At 34.8% G+C, this 13,207-nt stretch overlaps 1 protein-coding gene across 1 annotated transcript in view; it reads left to right on the top strand.

Moving 5' to 3' along the window:
- The first annotated feature begins 291 nt into the window (after positions 1 to 291).
- The window catches only part of LOC136837583 (uncharacterized), a 116,953-nt gene continuing 104,037 nt past the window's right edge, over positions 292 to 13,207 (top strand). The window contains exon 1 of the mRNA XM_067102459.1: positions 292 to 305. Coding sequence (XP_066958560.1) covers positions 292 to 305 — 14 coding nt within the window. The remainder of the gene's footprint in view (positions 306 to 13,207) is intronic.

Here is a 13,207-nt window from a genome sequence, read left to right as displayed (position 1 = left end):
CGGGTGTGGCACTATGGGGAGTTTTATACCGGTACTGCGCATCATTTTGCGTGTTTTCAGCACCTCCACTTCGTTGACGATTTTCGTTGACATTTCCATTTTGCGCGCTCATCATGGTTTCTAACATCGTAGCTAAACGTTCTTCCCTCTTCTGAGCCATATCCGCTTGCTTCGCCAGCAGCTCCGTCAATTGTTGTAGTTGCTCTTCCATCGTGTCAATCAAATCTTAAATTTTGAATCACCTCTGACTACGATCATTCCACCAGCAGAACAGACCCTACTCACTGCACCATGTTTGATCTCTTGTAGGCTGGCAAAGAAACACGAGCAAAGATATGTCTCTTTAATAAGAGATTACTGTACAAACTGACGGCTAAACAGAGACTAACCGTATTCGTTACATACATATAAAGAAAAGTATTTACAGAACTCTCGCTTGTTTATTTACATTCGAAACCAATTACCATTACAATATAATTATCGAACCACCCATTACATAACTAGTAAACAAATGAATATGGACATTTGGAGGTATATCACAGTGACTCAGATCGTGACTCCTCTACCGTAAAGGACGATAATTTTTTTTTTATTACTTAGGTTAAACAGCCATTATATGCTCTGAATGCCCAACCACGTCTTCACGCGCATAATCAAATGGTTTTTAAATGAGATAGACGGAGAAGTGATAATAGAAAAGAGCAGTGAGGTATACAGGGTACACAGAGGGTGCAGAATTCAGGCTAGAGTACACACACACACACACACACATATATGCATATATATATATGCATAGACAGTATATATATATATATATATATATATATATATATATATATATATATATATAATGTGTGTGTGTATTTATACATATATATGTATATACGTACACATATATATATTAGCTGGCCAACCCAGTGCTGCCTGGTAAAACTCTGAATAACTGATAAACTCTCTCTCTCTCTCTCTCTCTCTCTCTCTCTCTCTCTCTCTCTCTATCTACTCTATATATACAGTATATATATATATATATATATATATATATATATATATATATATACTATATATATATATATATATATATATATATATATATATATATATATATATATATATATATATATATATATATATATATAGTTTATCAGTTATTCAGAGTTTTACCAGGCAGCACTGGGTTGGCTAGCTAATATATATATATATATATATATATATATATATATATATATATATATATATATATATATATATATACGTATATACATATATATGTATAAATACACACACACACACACACATATATATATATATATATATATATATATATATATATATATATATATATATATATATATATATATATATATAATATGGGTGGTTCTGAGAAACGAAAGACAATAATCGGCAACATTCTGTGACGGTAAAGAGTTATTTTTTCCTCCTCACCTCAAACAATTTGGAGCTAGATATAGCTGGCTATAACTATTATAAACGTGGTAGAGGTGAATACAAAGATCAAAGAGAAACAGCATTACTTGGTTACTAACGGAAGGTGCATGGTTCGAATTTAACTGCAATAATACAACTGAAGACTGAAATAAGAACACTGGGCTTAGACAAGGAAGTTAATAGTTAGTGGGTTAAGTATTTGTTATGAAATGTTAAAAGTGAAAAGTCTGAAAGTAAAAGGAAATAAGTAAATATGCGCCAAAGTTTCTTCGGCGCAGTTGAGTTTTCTGTACAGCGTATAATCAAGGCCACCGAAAACAGATCGATCTTTTGGTGGTCTCGGTATAATGCTGTATGAGCCGTGGCCCATAAAACTTTAACCACGGGCCGGTGGTGGCCTATCCTATATCGTTGCCGGAAGCACGGTTATGGCTAACTTTAACCTTAAATAAAATTAAAACTACTCAGATTACAGGGCTGCAATTTGGTATGTATGATGATTGGAGGGTCGAAGATCACCATACCAATTTGCAGCCCCCTAGCCTCAGTAGTTTTTAAGATCTGAGGGCGGACAGAGAAAGTGCAAACAGAAAACGTGCGGACGGACTGACAATGCCGGCAGAAATGTTTTCGAAAACTAATACATTTTCGAAAACTAAAAGTTGTTTGTGGCATTCATGTACTGAGAACAAAACTTACGGTGAAGCAATTTAAAGGACGTCAAGGATGTATGAACACTTTGTGATAAAGATGTATAATAGATAGAGTAAGTTATTTTAAGTGATTAAGAGTTTTTAAGATAGAAGTAAAACCTGTCAGAGTATATACAACTACTAAGATAAGGACTGGTTTAGTGTAAAAGTGGGTCTGAGACGGGAACTTCCTATATATACAGTACATGGCTGTTTAATATTTCCAAAGGTGTGGTGGAGCAAAAAATGCAGATGAAAGATAGTATAGATGTAAGTGAAAGGTTGTGGATTATATGAGTCATGAACAGCGAGTGGAATGGCTGTTGTTAGCAACTGATGCGCCGAAGCTTCGCAATCCAGTTTTCTGTACAGCGTATAATCAAGGCCACCGAAAATAAATCTAACTTTCGGGGTCTCGGTATAATGCTGTATGTGCCGAGGCCCATGAAACTTAACCTCGGCCCGGTGGTGGCCTGTTCTATATCGCTGCCAGAAGCACGTTTATGGCCAACTTTAACCTTTAAATAAAAAAAACTGTTGAGGCTAGAGGACTGCAGTTTGGTATGTTTGATGATTGGAGGGTGGGTGATCAAAATACCAATTTGCAGCCATCTAACCTCAACAGTTTTTAAGATCTGAGGGCGGACAGGAAAAGTGCGGACGGACAGACAAAGCCGGCACAATAGTTTTCTTTTACAGAAAACAAAAATTTGACTGGGAATAGTGAAAAGAAACTGCAGAAACCACCGGTGAAAGACAAATGGAAAGGGAAGGGTGGGGGGTTGCAGGTTAGCACTAATGGATGGATGAATCAGATCATTCTATCTAGATTCAACTAGCCTTGTGCTGGCACGGGCTCTTGCTCTTCAGCAGCCCGTAACCCAGATGATTTTTCTGACGGTTTGGTCATTTGGAAAGAATGGGAAACGATGGGATGGTGAAAAATGTATAAATTGAAAGTGTTAAAAAGTGTTGGAAGACAGAGTGAGAGTTCCTGAAATGGAAGAGCTACAGAATCCATGACATGTAAGAGTGCAATGCAGAGTGTGTATTGGTGTTCAACACCCTGTTCATGAGCCTTTCGTATAGGTGCATGTAGCAGCTTATCAAAGTTTTCTACACAACGGTTCACCCATGATTTAGTATTTCAACAATGAATGCAACCGTAAACACCGTGTTATTTTTTGTTTTGGAGAAACACTCTGTTCCAGGAAACGGCTTTATATTGAATGAAATATGTGCCCAGGCGCCATTGTATTCTCCGAAACATATAAAAGCTGTATATGTATTCATTTTCTAACCTTAGGCAGATGAATGCATACTGGAATATAAAAAACACGAATGCTTTTCATTAGTTTTGTTTCAAAACAGGGGATTATGACTGAACAACAATACCTAATGGAAATACAGTGTTTTGATTGTTATAACATGTACTTTTTCTATGGGACTTTCAATACGCTCTCTGTTGTCAGCATTTTCTGGTAATAACTATAGGTAAGGCTCTTACGTATATCCTATGATCACGGGACTGGTGTTCCGTGAAAAATGTCATTTAACTGTAACTTCTTACAGTTGTGATTGCTGTTTATAGGCAGATTTGCAATATACATTTTCAACTACACGGCTTAGTGGAAATATCTACCAGGCATTTTTTCAAGAGAAAATGTTCAGAGGATTATGAATACACTCATTTTCACTTGTTTGAATGATTAGAGAAATAACTTTTGACATATTTGCTTTCACTGAACATTTCTATAAAGAGACTCCCCTTAGTTTTCCTTTTAAATGCTCTTACGAATAGATTTACCATATCTTTGTTAAAGACCCTGATAAACAGACTTACACTTTATTTTCATATTATATATAGTTGTATACATGAATTTGCTGTCATTTTTCAATTGAAAGAACACTGTTGGATGTTCCAAATATATTTACTGTTAAACTTTCTTTTTTCAATTTGGAATTATTCATTTTTTACGACCGCGATTCTCTTTGGAATTTTCTTTCTCCCCATTTTTTCCCTTATCCTATTGCCCTACCACTTTGAACATGTAAGGAATCGATGCCTATGGCTATGACCAATTCTCTATCTCTGCCTCTTCTTTTCTTCCTTCTGAGAAACAGTTGTTTAGCTTTCTTTAAAAGCCACTGGCGAATGACATACATGACTCTGTAAATGGTTCCTAAATGCACATAACTTGGGCGAACTCTAAAACAGAATATATCTGGACAAAAAAAAAAACTGTGTTAATAGTTTCTAAATGCACATAACTTTCGCGAACTCTAAAACAGAATAGTTGGAAAAAAAAAAAGAAACTGTAAATAGTTTGAAAATGCACATAACTTGCTCGAACTCTAAAACAGAATGTTTGAAAAAAAAAAAAAAAACACCGAATTCTCTTTTCTTCGAGCCAAGACAAAAGTGAGCTACAGCCAGTAATGGAGGTTTCTCTGTGGAACCATTAAAGTGACGCGCCAGGTCAAGGAAGGGCCATGAAAATGAGGCCCATTACTCAAAGACATCGTTTTCTCTTCCGCTCGGTAGAATAATTTCCAGGCGACGGTGGTATTACCGAGGTCACGCATTCTCACACAATACTTAGGCATCTATAGAACGTATATTCCGTTTTCTCGGCTGGCGCGTACTGGCGGAATTTACGTCGAGTTAAGATATATTTAATCTAAGGAATATATCTGAAACTTAACTCCAAATTTGGGGAGGCTTTTCTGCAGAAAAGTAAAGGCATTCAGGGAAATTACCTAAATTTATTTCATTGCATCCCCAGGCGATCAGGCTCTCTCTCTCTCTCTCTCTCTCTCTCTCTCTCTCTCTCTCTCTCTCTCTCTCTCACTTCCCCTCCTCTTTCGCAAAGACAATCCCACCACACCCTGCACTCCACCCCCACCCTCCCCAACCTCTTTCTCTCTAATTGCATCTCCATTTAACCATTCACGTTAGGAAGTTCTGAGAAGAACAAAGTCCCTCACAGTCAGCTGCTACATTTCCTGATTAGAGAAGAAATGATCACAGAATTCGCTGTTTACAGAACACTAAACACAAACTACACAGGAGACTGGTGTGACAGGTCCAAAGTCACTCATATGTAGACACGCCGCGATATGGAGCCAGAGAGAGAGAGAGAGAGAGAGAGAGAGAGAGAGAGAGAGAGAGAGAGAGAGGGGGAGTTGGAGGGGGAGGGGAGGGGAGGGGAGAGGGGTGGGATTACATTCGCCTGGAAGGGAAGATTGTTCTAACTCATTCAGAATACACGACTTACGTTGCAAATCGTAGCAACATATGCGTGTTTGAACACGCACGCGCGCGCACGCAAATACAAACACACACACACCTATACACACACACACACACACACACACATATATATATATATATATATATATATATATATATATATATATATATATATATATATATATATATATATATATATGTTTGTATATACAGTATTTATTGTTACAGGGAATATGTGATATCAGGGATTTCACGAAATCCATAGAGAATATATGAAATGACCAATTCGCTAAGAAACATTTGAGCCCCTAGGGGCTAGTACTAAACATGGCGAAACAGTGTAGATGAACCACTGTTTCACCGTGTTTAGTACTAGCTCCTGTGGGATTGAATGCACTTAGGGATACTTGATCCCCCCAGGGGCTAGTAATAAACATGGCGAAACAGTGTAGATGAGCCACTGTTTCACCGTGTTTAGTACTAGCCCCTGGAGGATCAAATGCACTTAGGGACATTTGATCCCTCAAGGAGTAATACTAAACACGGCAAAATGCATTGAGCTCCAAGGGGATAGTACTAAACACGGCAAAATGCATTTGAGCTCCTAGGGGCTAGTACCAAACACGGCGAAACAGTGTAGATGAATCACTGTTTCGCCGTGTTTAGCACTAGCCCTCGGGGATCAATTGTTCCTAAGCGAATTGGTTATTTCACATATTCCCTGTAACGTATATACATATATGTATGCATACACACACAAATACACACACACACACACATATATATATATATATATATGTATATATATATAAATATATATATATATATATATATATATATATATATATATATATATATATATATATAATCTATATATTATGTGTGTGAAATTTATATATTAAACACTAAAATCTTATGCTCAAAAGCGATACTTTTCACGTATCTAAAGGAAGTTTTGATGGTCTCCTACAAAAAGTAAATTTGGAACAGTGAAGCATGACCGTGATTTATCAGCAAAATGACACCTTCTCTTTTATGAAAAAAGTTCATTACTCTCTATAAACCTCGGAATATAAATTAATAAGCTTATTTTTCGGCGCCTGAGTGGGCGTGGAACTCATTCATAATTACAGCCATGCAATAAACGGGTAGAAAGGATAATCTGGGATATGATAATAACTTCTAATTTACGGTAGCCCTTATTGCCAAATTTCGGTGCCACCCACATCCCAGACTGAAGATTCCATTCTTTCCAAGCGGGGATAACTCGTGATGCAGAGAATCATCCAAGTTATTTGCTACTTTAGTGGAAGAAGCACCCGGTTCACTGATGCCTGATTATGAGAGGATGATAATACGAAAGATTGAACATTACGGATTTTTTTGCTACCTTCATTTTTTTGGTAATATATGTGTATATATATATATATAATATATATATATATATATATATATATATATATAATTATATATATATATATATATATATATATATATATATATATATATATATATATATATATATATATATATATATATATATATATATATATATATATATATATATATATATATATATATATATATATATATATATATATATATATATATATATATATATATATATATATATATATATATATATATATATATATATGCAGCAGCTTCGGACTTCGTAGAGGTCTGTGGCGCGGGTTCAAATCCGCAGCCGACTGATCAGAGAGGCGGACACTTTGCTATCCGTGTAGACACCCCGGGATTATGTATGGATCAACGGATAGGTTTGCTTAAAAAAAAAGCAAATGGGTGTTACAGACTAAATACACACACAAAACAAAGCCACTACAACATCTTCTAAAAACATAAAAAACATCTCACACGTCTGGAACTCTCGACCTACCGCGCAACAACTTCTCGCTGCTGGGAGAAAGGGCGTTGGGTCTGGTATGATACATGTAACATACGCTACCGGGGTCTAAGCGATGTCAGGCAGGGCAGCCGATCGAGACTACGGTCTACCCCAAAAGCCAAATCAAAAGTCCTTCAAAAGAAGGCATCGTGCTTACCCCATACAAAAATGGGAAAAAAGCACGTTAAAAGAAGAAGAAGATATATATATATATATATATATATATATATATATATATATATATATATATATATATATATATATATATATATATATACAATACCCTTAGAGGATACAATGCTCTCATTTTCTGACGATCGAGGGTGCAAATTTCACGCCAAATATTTTAAGAAAGGTGGCAAAAACGAGCAAAGGAAAGTTGTACTAATTGAATTTATTAGTAGGGTTAGCATACCGTTTTTTTTTTAAATAGATTTTTACGCATTATAAAGCACGATTACTAAAATCGTTTATTTGAATGTTTTCTGCGATGGGATTTTTTTCTACCAGTTGTGATGCTCTTTCGTACGTTACAGTGCTTTTAAATGTTAATGCTTTATAAATACATAATTACATGACGGGTGTTTGTGGTATGTAATATATTTATTGTGCATTGTAAGGCGTGATGCTTAAGTCCATTAATTTGGATGTGTTGTCTGCAATACTTTTTTCTATGGATTGCGAGAGTCTTCCTTGCATTAGAATGATTTTAAATGCTACTGCTTTATAAATAGGTAATTTAATGACTAAGGTTTGTAGTTGTAATTAAGTGGACAGAGGTCTTTCTACCTAAGGACTGAAGAATGAAATAACCTGCATCTCTGGTTCACAAGACTGACACCCACGTCGTTTAAAGCCTTCTAGTTTTTTTTTTTTCTGTTAAAGCGTGTGACTGGAAGGTCTTGATTAAGAACAACTGTCTTTAAGTTAGTTTGGCTAATTTTACAGCCTTCTAGAGGCTTTAGTCTGAAGTTTGAACCAGACTGTTATATCAAAGGCAAAAATAATTAGAAAGTTCTTGCAGTCAGGTTTCACTCAAAGACTGAACGACTCAAGCTACGAACTATTCTGTTCCAACAATTCCTGTCTATAAGCAACTGCTGGAGGAATAGACCTAGACTAATATATATATATATATATATATATATATATATATATATATATATATATATATATATATATATATATATATATATATATACATATATATATATATATATATATATATATATATATATATATATATATATATATATATATATATATATATATATATATATATATATATATATATATATATATATATATATATATATATATATATATATATATATATATATATATATATATATATATATATATATATATATATATATATATATACACATTCGAAAACACATAATTACTGGAAAAGCAGAATGACCTTGACACCTACACTAGAGGTGAAACAAAGCCTAAGAATAATTGTTTTAGCCTGAACTGAAAGAACTTTTCTGAAATGAAGAGAACTGCTCTGATGATGCTCTGGGAATCTCACCGAAATCATTAATGCTATTCCTAGTCAAGAGAAGTTTAATTAGACCATTATTCTTTCAGATATGACTTTAAGACCGCTTAACTAAAGATTCTTCATTACTACAGTTCATTTCAGGTATATCTAAATGTAAAACCAATTTGGACCCGGAACATGGTTATGTAAGTTCTTTCAACTAAATATACCAATATATATATATATATATATATATATATATATATATATATATATATATATATGTATATAAATGTTGAGATATAAATATATATACATATGCAAATATATATATATATATATATATATATATATATATATATATATATATATATATATGAGATTATTATTCTCTATATATATGACTCTAAGATAATTTAACAAGAGCTGAGTCATTATTCCAGTTCAACTCGGCTTTATCTAAGATCTCACATGTGAAACCAATTCAGACTCGAAATAGAGTTATATAAGTTCCTTCAATTAAACATACCTATATTTCCACTTTTCTTCAGCTATTTCTATATCGGCGGGATCACGAAGCCTCGGAAGGTAAATAGCATTCTGTTGATATTCTAGGAAAAAGGATCCTAATGGCAAACGGAAATAAGTAGTTTTCTATCCCCATTAATAACGGAACATCACGCACGCTGAAAAACATGAACCCGACGGGGAAGGACGATCGTTTCTATTATGTAACTGCCACTGAATACTTCTCTAGGCGTCTCCCCCATATCAGGTCTTTGGGGAGAGAATGATATTCTCGCTTTCTGTTGTTATTTTAGGCTCAGCTCCATTTACTGGAAGTTTATTTGGGATGTGGGAATTCTACATTTTTTCACATAAATGATGTGGACGTTTCCGTATGCATAACAACAACGAAGATTAAATCATTACGGGATAGGTTAGATACGCTCCTTTGCAACTGCAGGTGAATGCATGGAGCAGCAACGATAACGGCAAGATTGATGACAATAATGATAATAACACGCATTTTACATGTATGAAGATATAAAAATATATGAAGTGTTAAAAGTGCGTGAAGATATAAAAATGTAGGAGACATAAAAATTCCTGAAGAGATCAAAATGTATGAAGAGATGAAAATGCATGAAGGCATAAAAATTTATCACGTGATTAAAGATGTATGAAGAGATGAAAATGGGGTGATTAAAATGTATGACGAGATGAAAATGGGGTGATAAAAATGTATGACGAGAGAAGAATGCTGGAAGAGATAAAAATATATGAAGATATATAAATATATGGAGATAAAAATATGTGAAGAGATAAAAATAGAATAAGAGATAAAAATGTAATAAGAGATAAAAATACATGAAGACATAAAAATGAATGAAGAGATAAAAACCCCGAAGAGACGAAGCGCACGAAGAGATAAAAAAATATATGAAGAGATGAAGATATAAATTGTATAAAGAGAAAAAATACCTGCGCACGAAAAAGTCAAGGACACAGGGACTAACGCACCCCGCCCCCCATCAAAAAAAAAAAGAAGAAAAACGCCGCTGGAACGGGTCAAATCCCCGAAATTAATTCACTAAAAAGGAACTTCTGCGAAACAAAAGGGTTTTGGTAAAGTTACGGAAGTACGAGCGGGGGACATTGTGCCTTCTCGGTATTTTTACGTTTGTTTTTACGGATATTTTCCCTCGGTTTTATGGAGCTCGCGAACGAGGAAAGAATCGGCCGAAACAGGGAAGGGCCGAGGGACTCTGGAAAAAGGCTCCTTCGAGGTGGGGGGGGGGGCGAGGGGAGGGTCGAAGGATTCGGGAGGATAAGGCTCCTTCGGGGTGACGACCTTCATGCAAGGAGACCCCGATTCTGTCCTTGTTAGATTTATGGTCGGCGATTAACAAAGAGAAAAAGAAGGCCGTTCGTTGGAGAGAGAGAGAGAGAGAGAGAGAGAGAGAGAGAGAGAGAGAGAGAGAGAGAGTTGTATTTGGCTGGCAATAGTGAGAATGCCACAGCTGTTTGTTATTTTATTTTGTTCCTTCCTAGGGCTTTCGATGATATTTTTTTACGCGTTAATTATTTCCTTTTCGTGTTGTTTGAGAGAGAGAGAGAGAGAGAGAGAGAGAGAGAGAGAGAGAGAGAGAGAGAGACCACTTATACTTTGCTTGCAATAGTGAGAATGCCACAATTGTTATTTAATTTTGTTCTGTACTTGGACTCTCAATAACATTTTTTTACCTGTTAATCATTTCCTTTTTTTTTTTTTTTGAGAGAGAGAGAGAGAGAGAGAGAGAGAGAGAGAGAGAGAGAGAGAGAGAGAGATAATCAGCATGATATTCAAAATAATATTAAGAAAATCTCGTGGAATCAGAACTGATTCCGGCGATGCAGTAAGTTGTATTTTCCATATGTTAGTAACAGAAATTCTACAACACTTTAAAAATAATAAAGAAAATCAAGTAACACCAAGAGAAAAAAATGTTTTTCTGTGAACAGTACATAACAGGGAGTACAGAACTCGCTGGAATAAAAAATCAAGAAAAAAATTCCTTTTCACAAAGCAAGCCTTAAAATTCCTTGCAATACACATTTCAAGCTTTGACTCAGACATTCACTTAGTCAAATATATATAAAAAAATTCCACATACAGAACCAGGTTCGGAAATTGCTTTATCTCAATATTTATGTTCGAAAAATCTGCTAAATGCATTTCAATTCAGGACCTTCTCCCACAGAGACCAGAGCCAACCATTTAAACCTCCATCTGGTTCCTTAATAGAATTAGTCTCTCTCGGTGTCCTCATGGAAACAATGTTGTGTAAGAAGATACCTTTCCTGTCGATAGTGAAATTCCCTTCAGTTTAAACCTTTTTATATATATATGTTCTTCCAGTTTACCTTTGTGTAAGTGAGTTCATGCAGGACTCTGGGGTTGGGGAGAGGGAGGAGGAAACAGATGCGACACCGGCCATTTAGGGTCATCTGGAGGAGTGTTCCTCGTGTCATTATGCCAATTGTCCCTCCTAAAGGTTATGATTTTCATGGGTCATATCACCCAATTCAAGATACAGAACAGGCAACCAGACAAACATTTCGAAATAATACTATGGAGGATGCAATGATCGCATTTTCTAACGACCAGTGTGCAAATTTCACAAAATATCCCAAGAAAGGTGGCGAAAGAGTTCTAATCATTAACCTGACTGTGAAACTGAGAGGACTAGATTCGTTACAACCTTTCTTTTAAAATTGAAAAGGACTATTTCATTAAATTGATCTTTAAAGCTGTTATAATTTAAAAGGCTAGATCATTAACCTATGATTTTTATGACTGGAAAGGACTAAATTTATTTACCTGACTGCTACTGAAAAGGAATGAGTTCATTAACCTGACTGTTATGACTGAAAATGTTTAGGATTCATTAACCTGACTGTTATGACTGAAAATGTTTAAGCTCTTTAACCTGATGTTATAAGTGAAAAGAGTCAAGTTAATTAACTTACGGCTGTTATAACTGAAAAAGGACTAAATTCATTAACATGCCTGTTATAAGTGAAAGGACTAACTAAATTCATCAACCTGACTGTATAACTGAAATGAAAAGGTCTAAGTTCATTAACCTAGTACAATTGAAAAGGACTAAGTTCATTAACTTATTACAATTGAAAGGACCAGAAGTTCATAAACCTATTACAACTGAAAAGGTCAAGTTCATTATCTTATTACAATTAAAAAATTCAGGTTCATTATCGTATTACAATTGAAAAGGACTAGCGTTTATTATCTTATTACAATTGAAAAAGGACTAAGTTCATTAACCTGTTGCAATTGAAAAGGTCTAAGATTCATCAGCTTATTACAATTGAAAAGGACTAAGTTCATTAACCTATCACAATTGAAAGGATCAGCTTTATTAATCTAACTGTTATAACTGAAAAGGACAATAGCCTTAGAAACTGTTCCAGAAAATAAAAAAAAGTTCATTAAGTGTTGCAGTTCGTTCAAAAATTTTTAAAAGTTCATTCACCTCAAGGAAATTGTTCAGAAAATAAGAAAAACTATAAAAATAAGACTCAACCCTGTAGATACGTCAAGAGAATGAATCATACAAATGCCGCCAATTCTAACAGCATAGAGGACCCAAGAGCCATATCTGTAAGGTTAAGCGTTTATTTACTCCTCTGAAGCAAATGAATAAAAACACAAGTAAAAAAATGCATAAGTTTCTTCCTTTCAGTCAGCTCTGTACAGCGTATAATGTTATATGAAACTCTCAGCCATGGCCCATGAAACTTTTGCCACGGTCTGTGTTGTTTGGCACCTATAGCGGTACCAGAAGCACGATCATGGCTAACTTTAACCATAAATAAAATGAAAATTACTCAGGCTAGAGTTATGTTTGATG

This window comes from Macrobrachium rosenbergii, chromosome 59 (genome assembly GCF_040412425.1).
Source record: "Macrobrachium rosenbergii isolate ZJJX-2024 chromosome 59, ASM4041242v1, whole genome shotgun sequence".
Lineage (NCBI taxonomy): Eukaryota > Metazoa > Arthropoda > Malacostraca > Decapoda > Palaemonidae > Macrobrachium > Macrobrachium rosenbergii.
This window is presented reverse-complemented; position numbering and strand designations above follow the sequence as displayed.